The 17,174-nt window shown below is 41.3% G+C and overlaps 1 protein-coding gene across 8 annotated transcripts; it reads left to right on the top strand.

Annotated features, from left to right (window-relative positions):
- The first annotated feature begins 12 nt into the window (after positions 1-12).
- DCUN1D2 (defective in cullin neddylation 1 domain containing 2) lies at positions 13-17,043 on the top strand. Of its 8 annotated transcripts, none has more exons than XM_082218857.1 (7): positions 13-117; positions 3,467-3,683; positions 9,723-9,891; positions 12,823-12,953; positions 15,476-15,558; positions 16,122-16,218; positions 16,519-17,043. In XM_082218857.1, the coding sequence occupies exons 2-7, from the start codon at positions 3,509-3,511 to the stop codon at positions 16,596-16,598; spliced, it is 735 nt and encodes a 244-aa protein (XP_082074983.1). In that variant the 5' UTR covers positions 13-117; positions 3,467-3,508; the 3' UTR covers positions 16,599-17,043. The 8 variants fall into 8 exon arrangements, with proteins under 8 accessions (XP_082074983.1, XP_082074982.1, XP_082074978.1 ...); XM_082218856.1 differs by having other exon boundaries at positions 38-117; positions 3,282-3,683; XM_082218852.1 differs by lacking the exon at positions 13-117 and adding an exon at positions 150-297.
- Positions 17,044-17,174: the final 131 nt, after the last annotated feature.

Raw genomic sequence — 17,174 nt, forward strand, 5'->3', positions numbered from 1 at the left:
GGGATTGTACAGTATAGAGACAGGGGGTTCAGTAATCGCAACCGCCTCCGTTGCGGTGCATTGTGGGAAGTATAGAATTCCCACTCCACCCCTCCCACGCTCGCATCGGCCATAGAGGTAAGATATTGACAGAGCTACAATAGAATGGAGGTGGGACTTCCTGGTTTCCTTTGACGCTCTTTTTTGCCGCTTTACTATACGACGGAATGGGAAGACGTCGGAAGAAAAACAATGGGGAAAGGCAGTATATGGGTATAGCTGCTCCCGAGCAGCAGTATGCCTAGCCAGAAACAGAAGGTAACAGCAAAGGGCGTGTTATTTTCGACTCGGCTTTTATTTTGTGTGGGAAATGTGGGTGGGAATTCTTAAAATTGCATTGACTGTACCAAAACAGCCGTCGTATCCTGCCTTCAAATCTGTGCTTCTACGTGCAGTTCTGCGCTGAACTGATCTGAGGGCGGGATTACCTTGTTGCAACATGGTGTTTTTGTACGAGGGATATTTTTGAGGCTGTAAATGCAAACTGGCCTCAGCATCCCCATATATAATAGTGCAAGTTAAAAAAGGAGGCTGCATCTTTCCAGGCTACGGCAAAAAAACAAGAGAGTCTCCCACCTTAGATCTCCTCTCAGCCCAAATCCAGCACTGAACTGCGTGCAGACGTCTTGTGCTTCAACAAGCTGCATACGAGTGCATTGCTCACTTTAAAATGGTTAATAACGTAAAAAAATAATAATGGCAAGACCAGCGCTAAAAAGAAAATCAATCCTTTGTAGAGGGCTTGCTGTTGCGCAGTTACAGGGGACGGGGAATCCCGAGTTTCTCCAGCTTTTTGTCTCCCTTGTGACGCTCGAAGCAAACAAACAAACAAAAAAAGTTAGCCCAGAAGTGAGACGCTACGCACGAGTCTACTATTACACATCTATGGCAGCAGCCGGTTGATAGCGGAGTGCACCATGGGTAACGTAGTTCCTCCTTCCCCTTCTCGCTCTTGTCGGGCCTTGCATGATTCCCCCCAGCGCTGCTACCTCACGGGCGCGGTAGCGTCGCACCTTTTAGCATTGGTACCACGGGAAAGAACACAACTCGGGAGCGGGAGTTTCCGAAGAAGATCCTAGGCGATGGCAGGCGGTTGAGGGTCGTGAGGGAGCGGTGGGGGGGGGCGGCCCGGTACGCGCGTGCGCAGGAGGACGCCGAGCGGCGGCGGCAGCGGCAGCAGCAGCGCTGGCGCTGGATAGTGAAGTTGGTTGAAAGCGCCGCTGATAAAATGGTAGGTTGCGTGCGGGGGGGGGGAGAGGAGAGAGGAAAAACTGCACCGGTTGTTTAATAACAGCGCCCCCCCCCTTCCCGCTTCCGCGAGCTGGAGGAGGAAGCAGCGGGATAAAAGCTCCTCCCGCCGGGCTGCCGCCTGAGGGCAAAGTGCAGCGCAGCGAGCGACCTTGCTCTCTTTCCCCTTTAGGTCTCTCCCGTCTGCTGGCGCCTCAGTCAAGGAAGGTCACGAGGCGGCCGGCTTTTTTTTGGAGAGGGGGCGGCAAAGGCTCTTTTGAGACTTAACCCTGTCTGCCTTCCTCTCTCCTTCCCCGTCATTGAAGCTCTCCAAGCCCCGAGGCGATCCTGTAACACTAACCCGGACACACGGGTGTGCGTCTCGTGTGAATGAAAGGGAGGTTGTTCTTTTGTGCGTGCGTGCGTGTAATGGGATTCTTGGGGGAGAAGCTAATAGCAGAAGCACCGCAGCTACAGTACTTACTGCCACCGCGGCTGGCTGACGGGCTCTCACCACCACTAACTCCACCACGTACCTTTCCCTTTTTTGGTCAGGGGAGAAGCTGGCAGGGTGCAGCAGCCTGACGATCTCTCTCTCTCTCTCACACACACACACACACACACACACACACACCGATTTTGTCCCGCTTCTTACAGACCGGCCCCCAGAGCTATACTTCCCACCCGCACTTCCTCGACCTGTTCTGTGAGCAGCTCTGGGGAGAGGGGTTTTTTATAGGGAGGGATATAGGCCGGGGTGAGCTGTCCCGCGGGGGGCAAGGAGCCGCAGGTGAATGAGTTGCCCGTGAGGCGCTAAGGTGCTCTTCCCTCCGTCCTTTTGCGCTTCTAAGACCAAATCGTTCCCACACACACTCCGTTAGGATCTGGCATCGCTCAATTTCCCCTCATTTGTCTCCTGCTAGGTATGATAATGAGTGGTTTATTTGGAGAGGAAGCCGAGTTTAAATGAGGATCTCAAAATAGAATCAGAATAAATGTATTTTAAAAAAATAAAATAGAAATCCTGATTCAGGAAGTTCAGTAAACTGTTTGCTTGCTTGCTTATTTATTTATTTATATTTTATTCATCATTCTTGCCTGTGAAAGCTCAACTTCTCACATTATCCCCAAAAGTGAATGATGAATCAAAACAAGCAAGCCTCTCTTTACTTCAGTGATAAAACCTTGAATTCCTGGATCTTGAAATTGGCTGGCAAGTAAGGATACAGGAGCCATGCTTTACTTGGATTTATTTTCCAATGTGGTGGTTCTCAGGACTCTTTCACAAACATTTTTTTACACGGGGCTTCTTTTCAATAGGAGAGAAGTCTTGCTGTAGTTTTGGTCGTGCAGTTTCGTATGCTAAGAGGATTTTATAAAGAAAATGCCATCGTGAATGGTGACACAAAATATCACAACTGTGTTCATCTTACTGAGAGATATTTCAAGACTGTACTGGCAGTAAAGAAATGCAAATGAAACATTAATGCAATAGGAATGTACTGTTAAAGTGACTTCATGTTACTGTGTTTTTGGATGACACATTTATTTATTATTTATTTTGGTTTCTAACCTGAAACAATACTTTTAGAATGCCGGCTTCTGATTTTTATCATGATTATGTATCTCCACTGATATTGCAACTAAGTGCAATCCTATGCATGTTTGCTTTCAAGTAGCTCATTCATTTTAATGGAACTTAACTCCCAAGTAAATGTGTAAAGGATTGTATCTTCAGTGTTTTTAGACCCTTGAATATATGGTAGTGTAATTACATGTCGTTTCATGCTTTGTAAGGGCACAGTTTTGTTCTTAGGTTTATCATAACACCACTACTTAAAAGTTACTTGACTAAAGATTTGGCCCCCTTAATGAATAGCTACTGTGTAGATAAAACTGGATATTCTAATGAGGAAAGCTGATGTATCTAGAATTGTAATGCTAAGACTGAAATGAATTGCACTCAGAATTTTGTTTGTTTGTTAAAAATGTACATACAGATGCTGTCATTTCAGTTTTCAGAAGAGAGTGCTGTCTTTAACTACAGAAGAACAAGGATTTCTTTGGGTTATTCTGGAGTGAAATTTGTTACCCAACAAGAGAAGTAAACACTTTTAAAAGATAGGCAGTTATAGTAGAATTCTGAAACAAACGACTGGATTAGCTTCATTGGCTTTCCTGCTTCTTTTGCATCCCAAAGCATAAACTTAAATCGTCTCAGAAGGACAAGGTCCGCCAGTTTATGGCAGTTACCCAGGCTGGTGAAAGGACTGCTATATACTGTTTAATGCAGAATGAGTGGAAACTAGAAGTGGCAACAGACAACTACTTCCAGAACCCAGACTTGTACTACAAAGAATCCATGAAAATTTCAATAGACAGAAAGAAATTAGAACAATTGTATAACAGGTACAAAGGTAAGGTTTATTTTTTCATTATTTCATTTGGACTTGGTTTCAGCTTTTGCCTAAATCTTTGGGGTTTGGGGAATATGTAATCCTGAACATATCTACTTGGAAGCAACACCCATTGAATTCAGTGCATTTGGTTCTGGGTAAACATGCATAGTATCAGGCTGTAAACTAAATGTGAATGTAGAAGTCTGTTCTAATGATCTCTGTATATACTACTGTAATAATCACAACCTCCAAGTATAAAGCTCTCTCCCCCTGCTTTATCTTTGCCATTCAATATGACATAATTCTATTTTAAAACTGAAAACACTGTAAGTGCAAATCCAGCATGCGTGCTAAGGAAAAGCAATCTAGCCGCTTAAATTTGTATGTGTGAGATGTACTAGCAGTATATTAAGTGCTATATATAGCTGTAGCTAGCAGGGTCATATGGGTAGGGCTGTGTTGCTCTCTGGCCTTCCCAGTGCCACAGGTCATTGCTGGTTACCAAGGGTGGGAGGGGTAACGTAGTGAGATAATCAGCACGTTTTGGGTGCAGCTGCAGGGTCAATCCAATGATCCCAATTCTGCCCCCTCATGGTGCAAAGCAAGTTGGGAAAGTGGGAGCGCAATGCAGCCCCACCCACACTACCCTGTCAGCCACTACGGACTGTGTGGATCTTGTAGTATCTGATTCATTACACATGAACTGAAGACTTTTTATAATTAAATTGCATCACCCTGATCCAGTTTCTATTGTCAATCACTTGCTGGTGTTATGGGCGTTAGAATGGAGGTGCTGTTTATACTCCCTGCATTGTTTTCCATAGAACGTGTGCTCTAAAGTGCATTCTCATTCACATTGGAATGCCTACGTTGATGGTTATATAAGTGTATACTCCTTTGAAACCAGGTGAGTTTGAAACCCCTGGTGAGTTAGGGACTTCGTTGCATAGGAAGACAGGCTCTGGTGGATTGAATGGACGAGACAATATTGGGTCCACTGGTCAAGAAGGCAGATTCTGCACATGCTATAGAGCAGGGGTCAGCAAACTTTTTCAGCAGGGGGCCAGTCCACTGTCCCTCAGACCTTGTGGGGGGCCGGACTAGATTTTGGGGGGAAACAATGAACGAATTCCTATGCCCCACAAATAACCCAGAGATGCATTTTGAATAAAAGCACACATTCTACTCATGTAAAAACATGCTGATTCCCGGACCGTTCACTGGCCGGATTTAGAAGGCAATTGGGCCGGATCCGGCCCCCGGGCCTTATTTTGCCTACCCATGCTAGAGGGAAGTGAGAGGCAGATGGGACTTGTGAACCTGGGAAGGTAGCCCATCTAGAAAAAAGCTGATCCTAAACCTTGGCTGCCATGCTAAATATCTTCAAGAGAAGAAAAAGCTAAGGAGCAAACCCTACACAAATCCAGAGCAGAGTCCCTAAAATGGTTAGATGGCATCTTGTACACCTCCTGCAGCCAGGCTGTTGCCAAATGTATTGCTCCGCTTCCCTTTGGACCACATCAGCGAGGCTGAGGGGGTCCTGTCATCTGGGCAGCCCAGGGCCTCCATACACACTGCTCAGGCTTGCACCTTGGGGAAGTCACCGGTGCTGTTAACACAGTGGTTTGACTCCACCCTTGGAGTTGCGCTCCATTGTCTCTTGAGAAGGACAGATGCCAACAACTCCTTTGAAAGTAGGGGTGGGGCTTATGTGCACTCTGCTAACATGCGTGATCACCCAGAACACAACCCCCGTGCACACTTGGGGTTGTCTGTATTTTATTATTGTACAGGCAACCCCCAATTTACATGGGTGTTGCATTCTGGGTAATCGTGCACAATGGCAGAGTTCACATAAGCACATTACACCCCGGTTCATTCTGTTTTCCGGGTTGATGCAGTGCAAGCAGTCGCATATCAATTGGATGCACGCAAATTGGTCTTTGCCTGTATGTTATGTTCATCACAAATTGGGAGGTAAAACAGTATGAATTTCTTAAAAAGGCTTAGTATCCAGTGAAGGAGTGAAAACATACTTAATTTTTCGCAGTTATATGTGAGACTATGTCACTGTTGAATTATTTATATTTAAATCTGTAATTTGCTTGGATTTATATTCTGTGCTCTTTCACAAGTAATACAAAGCTAAAACACGGCCCAGTGTGCAAGCTCCAGAGGAGATCCTGGCTGCATTCCTCCCTCATTCCTGCTCCTGCTGCACTTCAGTGAGCTTAGCCCCATAACACCCCTTTTTGGAGATGTATACCAGCCATAGCTCAACTGGCTGAGCTGGGATGTGCAAGGTACACCAGTGTATCTTGACTGAACCAGGCTTGGGGACTTTATGCCATCTCAACCTGACTGAACAGGAGATCTGTATCATAAGTAGCACATCCTGCCATTGGTTTGTCCCTATAAAGCTTTTTAAAAAATAAAAATAAACCAGTCACTGTCCTTTGGAGGTTCAAATCTGTAATATTTTTCACCCAGCCTTGAATCCTTGCCACTTTGAGTGTAATGTTTACACTGGTCAACAACTGGTTTGTTGTCTGCGTTTTTTCAGTTGATTTAGGACGAATCTGATGCGCTGAATGCAAAAATCACGTTGGTTTTGCTCAATCAGGTCAAGTTTTTGAGCTATGGCCACATGTCTTTTTTTACGTTTTTGTTCACATGTACGCTTGTGTGGAGCATTTTAGAAGAAGTTGGTGGGGGTAAAATGCCATGTCGAATAATTGTTTTGATTGGAAATGATTATTTTAATGACAAGAAGTATTCAGGTCCGATAGTTCTGGGTGATTATGTCGAAAAGGGATCAGTTTGAAGTCATAAAACCTCGAAATCTTCCATAAATTGGTGAGGCTGGGATCAACAGAAAGAACCAGAGCAGCCTCAAGTATCCTGATCTTCAATCAGCATGTCGTCCTTTAGCTCATTTTGATGAAATTCCAGTGCATATCTTCGGAGAACTTCCTGACATTAGTGACGAAGATGCCTCCAGTGTTGAAGGACACGAAGAAGAAGAAGTGGTTCTTGAAGATGATGCTCCACATCCATTTTCCCAAAAGGAGTTGAATGATCTAGTTCGCGACCTCAGCTTGTCAAAGGACTCTGCCGAACTGTTGGCATCCAGATTGAAGGAAAAAAACCTCCTCTCTGATAGTGCTCGCATCAGCTTCTTCCGCAACAGGCATCAAGAGTACCTCCATTTTTTCTCGGAAGAGAAGGACTTGGTGTACTGTGCAGATATTGCGCAGCTTCTGCTCAAGCTTGGAGTGCCACAGTACGAACCCAAAGATTGGAGACTGTTCATTGACAGCAGCAAGCGATCACTGAAATGTGTTCTGCTATACAACGGCAACCAGTTTACCTCTATACCCCTGGCTCACTCAAGTACACTGAAGGAGAACTATGAAGCTGTGAAGTATGTGCTGGAGAAAATTGGTTATGATCAGCATAAGTGGTTTATTTGTGTTGACCTGAAGATGGTGAACTTTTTGTTGGGACAACAGTCTGGCTTCACCAAGTACCCATGTTTTCTGTGCATGTGGGATAGTAGGGACTGTGCTCAGCATTACACGAAGAAGGACTGGCCTGTGCGGGAGGAATTGGTGCCTTGCAAAAAAAGGAACGTCATCAACGACCCTCTGGTGGACAGAGACAAAATACTCTTCCCACCACTGCACATCAAGCTCAGCTTAATCAAGCAGTTCACCAAGGCTCTGGACAAGGATGGTGACTGCTTCACTTGCTTGTGCCAGGCTTTTCCAGGATTGACCTTGGAGAAGTTGAAAGCTTGCATTTTTGATGGTCCTCAGATCCGTCAGCTCATCAGAGATCCAGAGTTCGGAAAGTCAATGAACGAAGTGGAACTGGAAGCATGGAAGGCATTTGTTCTGGTAGTGAAGAACTTTCTTGGCAACAATAAGGCCAGAAACTACGCAGAACTTGTCAACAACATGCTGACTGCTTTCAGAAACCTGGGCTGCAACATGAGCGTCAAGATGCACTACCTATTTTCACATATGGACCGGTTTCCTGAGAACCTGGGTTCAATGAGTGACGAGCAGGGGGAGAGATTCCATCAGGACATGAAAGAGATGGAGACCAGGTATCAGGGTCGCTGGGACGCAGCCATGATGGCTGACTACTGTTGGACTCTGAAGAGAGACCTCCCTGCCGCTGAGCATTCCAGGAGTTCCAAGAAAGGGAAGTTCAAGCCCTGAAATTTGAAAAATGGTGAAGCAACATGCAATTTACATGTACTTACCTTTATCAATGCCCACCATTCAGTTTACAGTAAACCTGACCTGATGGAGAGAAACGGATGCAATTTCCTGATTCAGCAGTGCAAAAATACCCTAAATCAGTTGTAGAAATCTAGACAACATTCAAAAAGTAAAAAATTGTTGCCCAGTGTTATCAGTGCTTGTGCTTTAAAGTTTAATAGTGTCTCCCAGTACTATGGATGCAATCTGATTGTTAAACCTCCCTGTTAGCAGAGGAACAGCGCTCAATCCCTCTTCCCATGGAACTCTGGGAATTTTAGTTCTGAGAAGGGAATAGAGGTCTAACAACTCTCAGCACCTGTAACAAACTACAATTTCCAGGATTCTGGGATTTAAATGTCTGGTGTTAACACTTCTATTGTACTATTGTAAGAGATTGAATATGGTCTTTCTTCTAAATTGCTTGGTAGCTTACTCAGTCTTCAGTAAGCAATCATTTGCTAAACTTTATCTCAGAACATACTGATGTTTGGGTAATCTGCAAATTTACTTAAGCAATTGGTTAAAAGACAGATTGTTAACAAACCAAAATACTTTAATCAGTTGACAGCTCCAATGAAATGTGTTATAATAATATGTTGGTGTCTGAAAGACGTTATTAGTTTTACTTGTAAAAACAACAACCACTATGTCACAAATGGCAGAGTTGTAGATCACATTTCCACTAAGCATATACAGAAAATTGGAGAGCTCAAGGTAGCTTATTGTCCTTTATTAGTATTATAGGGACTTTAAACAGAAGCAGACTTGAAGAGGACATTTCATTTGCACCTGTAGTTAACTGCTTCAAAAGCAGGCTCTCAGAGAGATGAATGAAAGACTAGAGTGATCCATAGAATTTAAGTTAGAAAATCTGTTCTTGTGTGTATGATTGTCTAATAACCTCTTACAGCAATCATCTGTTTTTCAAGCCCTTAAGAGATTTATGGAGATGTGAAACACATCCAGTACAAAGGTCTATTTTAAATATCATTACAACTCTTCAGTTGGAATTTTAAAAGTAAGACTGTCTTTCTTTGAAATTTCAACATATACTGTACTATAAAATGTTGACATACTATTTATTTAAATTTTGGAACTCAATTTTAAAGAAAATCAGAGAGGATGGTCTTGTTGGTTAGTAAGGTTAAGGTGTGTAGTTTAGATTGGATAGAAAAAATGTAGTACCCTCTAGCTGTTGTATTACAACTCCCATCAGTTCCAGGCAGGCCAGGGATTATGAGAGTCCTAGTAAAACAATGTCTGGAGGACATCATGTTGTTCAGATGGAGGGTACCTGGTTTAGATTCACAACCCAGTTGAATTTTGTAACTTCATATAATTCCATTCTGTCATATGAAACGTTTAAGTGTAAAGAAGACAACAGGAGTGAGCTTCTTTAAAGTCTGAAATTGCTTTCATATCAGTCACAGAAAACAGAAGTATGTCTGGAAGTTTCTTGGAGTAAAGCTGTGTGTTTACAGCCGCATCTGTAGGTGGGTTAAGCTAGAGTACTTGGATTTAAGGTTTTTGACCATTTGGCTTCAAGTGCTTTAACTTAAAAACTTTGTGGATTGCAGATCTAGGCAGGTGCTCTGCTCTGCCCTCATGATTGAGGGGGCCGTGGCCGTGCAACGTCACCACGCCCCATGGTGTGCATGAGCCCCGGCCCCCTCGGTTTTGTGAAAAATGGAATAGCAGGATGTTTTCTGATGGTTAAAGAGCTGCAATTCTTTGAACTGTGATTCTTCATGAAAAAATACAACATTCTTTCCTCCCCTATATACAGATCCGCAAGATGAGAATAAAATTGGCATTGATGGGATTCAACAGTTTTGTGATGATTTAAGCTTGGACCCTGCTAGTATCAGTGTTTTGGTCATAGCATGGAAATTTAGGGCAGCCACACAGTGTGAATTCAGCAAAAAAGAATTTGTAGATGGCATGACAGAACTGGGGTGAGTATGCCTTTCTTTAATAGGACTTCAAAATGTTCTTAGTAGACCAAAAGTAACTTTCTGAAATATTTCAAAGATGTGCATACTGAACAATTGTATTATTTAATCACACATGTCTTATTTATACACATATAACCTGAGTTGTGGTCCAAAGAAGCGATTTGTTATCAAACAAACTGTGCATGTATCCAGAGCTTTCTGCGTAGCATTCATTTGCCGCTCAATCTCCTATAGCTAACTGTAGGCACTTTTAAAATCGAACGTTGGCTTTCCTAGTTCACTATGGGAACTGTCCTAGTAAAAACTACCCAAAGATGCTCTTAGCCATGCACATGGTTTCATTAGATGGATGTGAATTTCTAGAGTTGGAGCTTTTCCTAGTAGGGACAATTTCGTTCCCCAGTCCTTCTGGTCTGTTCCCTTCATTTAAGACCGTATTTATGGCTCTTTTGGATTCAGTTGAAGTGTCGTGGAACACAGAAGACCTCCAGCTAGAAGTTTGACCCATTTAAGAGTTTGTTCTTTAGTGGTGCAGCAATAAAAATACTAGCACATTTGCAAAGCTAAGCACGGTCCTGTATGGTTTCAGTTTGGATGAGGGAACCTCATGTTGTGAATCTTGCATTGAAAGGAGTTGGACTAGATGTTCTTCAGAGTCCCTTCCAACTTTACAATTCTGTGATTCTGTATGGTTTTCCAAAATAGGGTGGAGCCTAGGAGAGGTGGACTGGAAACAGAAGCCCCAAATGTCCCAGTTCACTTTCAACTCCTTTTGAAATACATTGCTCACTAGGAGCTCTCCATGGTGCTGTGACAACTGCCTTGCTCCATTGGCTCCTCCACAGAACCAGAGCAAAACAGTTCATTTTTTTCTGTTATGTAACACATAATGTCTAAGATGACAATTCTCAGGTTCATCTTTCTCAGTAGCACATGCTTCTCTCAGTACTTGCTTACTAGCATGTGCTTTCATCCTCCTCCTCTTCTTACAATGATTCTAATGTCCTCTTGCCGCTTTCAAACTTGACCAAATGTTTTTTTTTTAAATGTCATTTGAAGTCACTAAACATATATTTGGCTTTGTTTACAAAAAAGGTCAAAAATTCTCCCATTCTTACCCATGTAATTAGTTTATCACAAGATGGACAAAATTTGATGTTTTTGTTTTGTTCAGTAAGTAGATTTTATATTTTCTTCATAAGGCCTGCTTGAATTTATTTTCCTCTGTTGCCCTGGGGCAGTGAGACCTTGAATGGTTTTTGAGCTCTCACACTTTCCCACAGATGTAGAATTTAACATTTAAAACAGGAGTTAAAATAAATACAGGATCATAATACATGAAGTAGATCTTCTATGCATGGTGCAAGAATGAAGCAGAAATGAATGAAAGAATTAGGAGGAAGTAGCCAACCTAGCAGTTTGAAAGCACACCAAAAAAGTGCAAGTAGATAAATAGGTACCTCTCCGGCAGGAAGGTAAATGGCGTTTCCGTGTGCTGCTCTGGTTTCAGTGTTCCATTGCGCCAGAAGCGGCTTAGTCATGCTGACCACATGACCCGGAAGAAACTGTCTGCGGACAAACACCAGCTCCCTTGGCCTGTAAAGCAAGATGAGTGCCGCAACCCCAGAGTTGTCTGCGACTGGACAGCTGTCAGGGGTCCTATACCTTTTACCTTTTAGAGGTGCTGGAAGACAGTATCTCCGCACATGGACAGCTAGGGTCTCTGTAGTGCCTGATGACAAAGGGGTGAAGGCTCTGGGTGTAGCCTTTCCCCAGACTTGTATATTGCTGATTGTTCCTAGTAGAGCTGTTTCAACTAGACATTCATGCTGCTAAGTTAGTCCTATTGGACCTTAAAATTCTGGCTTAAGTCAAGTAGCCTGCTGGAGGAGGGTTGCCAATTTGACATCAGTTTTTATCAGTGCTGTAGCAAACCTTTGCTTGGGCTTTGCCAAGGAAGGCTGAGCTTAACCATCACCAAAATAGCTTAAGTGGAGAATAGCTGGTTGCTGTTTATCAGCTGCTGTATTAAATTGCTGTGTTGTTTTTGTGTTTTATTTTTAATCTCATATGCCACTTTGAGTCTCCCTGCGCTGAAAATAGTAGTAAAGTACTACTGTTTTATTTCTATGTTAGGTATTAGTCCTCCTGTTTGTGTTTTTAAGCTGTCGGCTTATTTTATTTATATTTTTATATATTGTTGAATGAATATTTTGGTATTTATTTATAAACATTATGATTCTACCTGATAGGGTTTTTTAAAAAATTGTTTTTCTTATCACTCATTTGATACATCGGAGACTACTCAGGGCACAATTTTGTTCAAAAGTGGCATACAAGGTGATGATGATGATGAAATGTGTGGTGAAAATAATATATAAAGTTAACCAAGTATTTGTCTCAGAATGCTAATGTGGACTTGGAGACAACTAGCAGGCTCAAGAGAATATTTAAATATTCCTCTGTCTGCCATTTTTTTTCCTGTACAAATGTTTCAATCCAATATTCATGTTACCATGGTAAATGCTGATTGGTGTTCATGTAGTTCTGTCCTGCTTTTAAATGGTTTTAATAACATTTTATTGATTTTTAGCTGTTTTAAATGTGTATTTTGTGGCCTAGAGGCAGGGTGAAAATGAAAATAAATAAAGCAGTTGTGCAGGTTTTTTTGCAGCCCAGCCACAGCACTTTAATGAAGAATTGTGGAATAATTCATAGTCACTAGTTCTGTTAAAATCTTAAATTATCATGCCAGTTAGTCTTATGCTGATCCTTGCCTTGTATATAAAAACTTTTTAATAAAGATGATTACACTCTTTTAATAAAGAATGTATTTTATCTTGAACAGTGGGGGCATATTTGTCATGTTTTTGTTGGTGTATTGAAACTGTAGGGTTTTTTGTTATAAAAAGAATGTAATATTTTCACCAGGTGTGATACTACAGACAAGCTAAAAACTCTTTTGCCAAGGCTGGAACAAGAATTAAAGGATCCAATGAAGTTTAAAGATTTTTATCAGTTTACCTTTAACTTTGCTAAGAACCCTGGACAAAAAGGTTTAGGTGAGTTATGTTGTGCGGTTTTTTTAAGTTGAAGATAAAAATCAATGTTCTTTCTGTAATCAGTTCCCTTCCCCAAGTTTTCATCTTCAGCTGCAAAGTTCAGGTGTACAATTGTGGCTTCAATTTAAGTAGCATTATCTTTAGATTACAGTGGTACCTCTGGTTACGTACTTAATTCGTTCCAGAGGTCCATTCTTAACCTGAAGCACCACTTTAGCTAATGGGGCCTCCCGCTGCTGCCGCGCCGTCGGAGCACGATTTCTGTTCTCATCCTGAAGCAAAGTTCTTAACCCGAGGTATTATTTCTGGCTTAGCGGAGTCTGTAACTTGAAGCGTATGTAACCCGAGGTACCACTGTACAATTTCGTTGCAACTACTCTCTGCAAACAATTTCAGGGAAAGGTTGCCTGAGAATCTTTTGGGGACACTTCCAGGTTCGGTGCAATGCACATCTGTGCTGTCACGCACATATCAGACACACCTAAAATGGTCACTGCCAGCAATAGTAGTAGTAGTAAACTGCTATCTAAGAAACCTTTAAGTAAGGAAGTAAGCATGAAATTTTTTTTTGTTCTAATTAACACAAATGGGAGATGTGTACATTAAGACACTTTTGAACAATAAGACTAATGTGTTCATGACCACATTAGTTTATTGAAAAATGACATTATATGCCAAGAATCATCTTAGAACTGCAGTTGTTCATATGCTCCATTAGAGTAGCATATGAGGGTAATTTTTCAGAGATACGGGAATGTTTTAAAGGTCGTTCGTACACAATCATACCCCAAATTGATTGTAGCTATTGCCCAATCTCCAGAAAGTGTTATTCTGTTGTTATTGCTCATACAGATACAGTGGTACCTCTGGTTGCTAATGGGATCTCTTCCGGAGGTGGCAGTGTGATTTGGCGCTTGTGCGCATGCGCGAAGCACGATTTAGCACTACTGCGAATGCTCGAGTGGTGAAACCCGAAAGTAACCCTTTCCGGTACTTCCAGGTCGCCACGAGAGCAACCTGAAAAAACGTAACATGAGCTATGACTGTACCTCATCTACACTTAGGAGGCTAGACTTGCCAACGTTGGCAACCTTTTTTCAAATTTTGCTAGGTGTGTGTTTCCATATGCAAATTGTTTTGGGAGGGAGAACACACATTGGTGTGAGCAAATTTATTTACTAGGTGTGCTCCTGGATGTGGATTATACTATTATTAATTAATTAATTAATTAATTGAATTTATATATTTCCCTATACCTGCAAGTCTTCAGGGGAATGCAGAATCTTCAACAACTATTTTATGTTTAATGTTGTCAGAACAATAGTGTAGCACATTTGAATAAGAAGTTAAATGTGGGTTGCAATAGTCTTTTCTAAACATGACTTATATGCTTTACTATGACATATACTTTACTTTTCTGTATTTCACCATTATCATGAGTACACATGAATGAAGATAGTCTGGTTCTAAGTTTTGTTTTAATGTGTCTTTAAATTTATCTACCGCACCAAAGGAATGCTAGTTTTATCTTTGCAGCTCAGACACAGTAGCTGTGAAGATCGTATACTGGAGGGCAAACACGATAATGTGTACTATCTTGAGAAGGAAATATTTGTGTTCATGCTCTGGGAACCAAAACTGTAATTTTGTTGTTGCTAATCCAGCATTTCTTGTAACCAAAACTGGAAATGGTCAAAGCTAGAATTAGTAATATAAACCTCAGAAGAAGCAATATTAGAAGCAAATATAGTACAGAATTAAATTAGGTTCTCATGTTGTCTTAGTGGGTGCTGGTATGGAGGGGAAAACAGGTTTAAATGGAGGGAGCCTAACTTACTCCATAAATGAGGTTTGGAAGCAGCCAAACTCCTGGCTATCTATGACCACACTGATCATTTGCATCAAAATGTCATTGACCTCTGATAAACCTAGTTGTAACAAAGCCCAAGATAAAGCTACAATCTGTTTCTTAGTTCAATGGGAAATTTTTCTGAGTAAACATACATAAGATTGGTTTATAAGAATTATAAATGAAGAATTGTTGCCTTTGCATCTTACATAAACTGAAACATCATTGATGTTCAAACAAGGTTATTCTCCTGGCCACGCACGTTATTTGGGTATAATCACTCGGAGTCACAGGTTAAATCACATTTGGAAATTAGTACTGGATAATTCTGTGTTTTGCTAAAAGTTAATAACTTGAAATCTTTCAACCTTTTTCTCCTCAATGAGTTGTATTGCCTTGTTCTTATGCCAGAGGTATTTTCTTCTTTCAAAACTTAAAGTGGTAAACAATGAATACAAAAAAAGTGTTTTTAAAAGCAAGTATTCCATGTTTAGGACTAACACCACGCACATACAAACACCAAGGCTTTACTGTAGAATCACCAAAGGATCTCTCTAAATCTATATTGGTAATTTTTTTTAATCTTGGTTTAAAAATTACTCATTCTATATTGGCTTAGAGCGCAGCATCTTTCATATGATTATATATTGTATGTTATGCTTGTGTATTTCAGATCTAGAAATGGCAATCGCATATTGGAATTTAGTTTTATCAGGGAGATTTAAATTTCTAGATCTTTGGAATAAATTTTTATTGGTAAGTACAATATCGGAAGTCCATAGAGGCATCTGAAGTCTTTACCTTTTTCATATTAAGCATTTGCAGCGCAACAAACTCAGAGCTCTGTCCTACTCTCCCCGATGGGGAAGGGGGTTCAGGATGGTGTGTTGGTGTCCTGGCAGAAAAGAATGCTGCTGGCGGGGGTTCTGTCGCAGTGAATATGTCAGCTTTCTCCAAGCAGGTGATAACCTCCTTCTGGAGGTTGGCAGCAGAAAACCCTGATATGTGTGAGAGAGGCATTAGTAGCTTTGGATGCACTTGATCTAAAGCCCCATGGATCACCTAAGGGGCCTGGTCCTTGGCCACGTCAGATCTGGCAAAGCAAAAAAGGGAGGATAAACATGCCCTCCCTTCCACCATCTTGGACATGAGCAGCAGGGCTTTTGGGTGCAGCAGTGGATCTGCTGCTCCCAAACCAGGTTTGGGATTGATCTGCTGACCTTATGACTTTTTACTCAGATGTTGTGCCCAGCTGAGATTTTACAAAATTTGTGACAAAATCTAAAAATAGTTTATACCAGCTTATTTTTCTTGTGTAGGAGCATCATAAAAGATCAATCCCCAAAGATACTTGGAATCTTCTTTTAGACTTTGGAAATATGATTGCAGATGATATGTCAAACTACGACGAAGAAGGTAACTGATGTAGATATTCAAAATTAAATGGAGTGGTGCTGAAGTAATACTGTCCATAAACATTCACCCTGTGTGTCCACTAGGCGAAGTGTGTGTGTGTGTGCTGCAAAATAATGTTGACCCTAAAATGTAGCTGAAGCATTTTGTAATTTGCACTTGGCTATTCAACTTGGCTTCCCTCTGGAGGATTTCATATGAATAAAATCTGAGTTGTGAACACGTGTGCAAAGATAAATGCATTGCTTTTTAAACATTCAAAGGTTTTGACTCAAAGCTGTTTAACTTTTTTTTTATTTTTAGGAGCATGGCCAGTTCTAATAGACGATTTTGTGGAATACGCACGACCAGTAGTCACAGGAGGAAAACGTAAAGCTTCCTAACCATAGACTCTTCTCAGTGGACTTAATAAGTTTGCAGTCTGAACTGCATCAGGTAATGAAGACATTTTGGCCAATAACTGTGCGCACTGTCACTGGTTTCGATAGTCGTGGTGGGATGCCACTGACGAAACAGGAATCACTACTTCTGCTTCAAGAAAATGATGGCTGACTCATGGACACTGCAAGAAGAAATTCAGAAGATAGCCCAGGCTGTTTGTAGGATATTGGCTTCAATTATTGTACTGGTTGTATCATATAGGATGTAGATTTTGCATGATTTTATACTTTGGAGAAGTTTAACTAGAGGCCATTTTAGTAAAAGTTTTGACAGCACAGCATGCCATTCAGTTCATGAACACCAGCAGTTACATAATTACAACTGTATTATATTGTACTTATATTAAAAAGCAGTATTTGTGGTATATAAATTAAATCCCTAAATAAAGTATGTGGTATGTGGTATTTTTATATGAAGTTAAAGCTGATGAAAGAATGCAGTGAAATGTTTATTGACACATCTCTTCAGCATGGTGCCAAGATTCTAAATTTATGGAAAGGCCAAGCTGAACCATTTTT

Source organism: Podarcis vaucheri, assembly GCF_965113315.1.
Source record: "Podarcis vaucheri genome assembly, chromosome: 4".
NCBI classification, from domain to species: Eukaryota; Metazoa; Chordata; class Lepidosauria; order Squamata; family Lacertidae; genus Podarcis; species Podarcis vaucheri.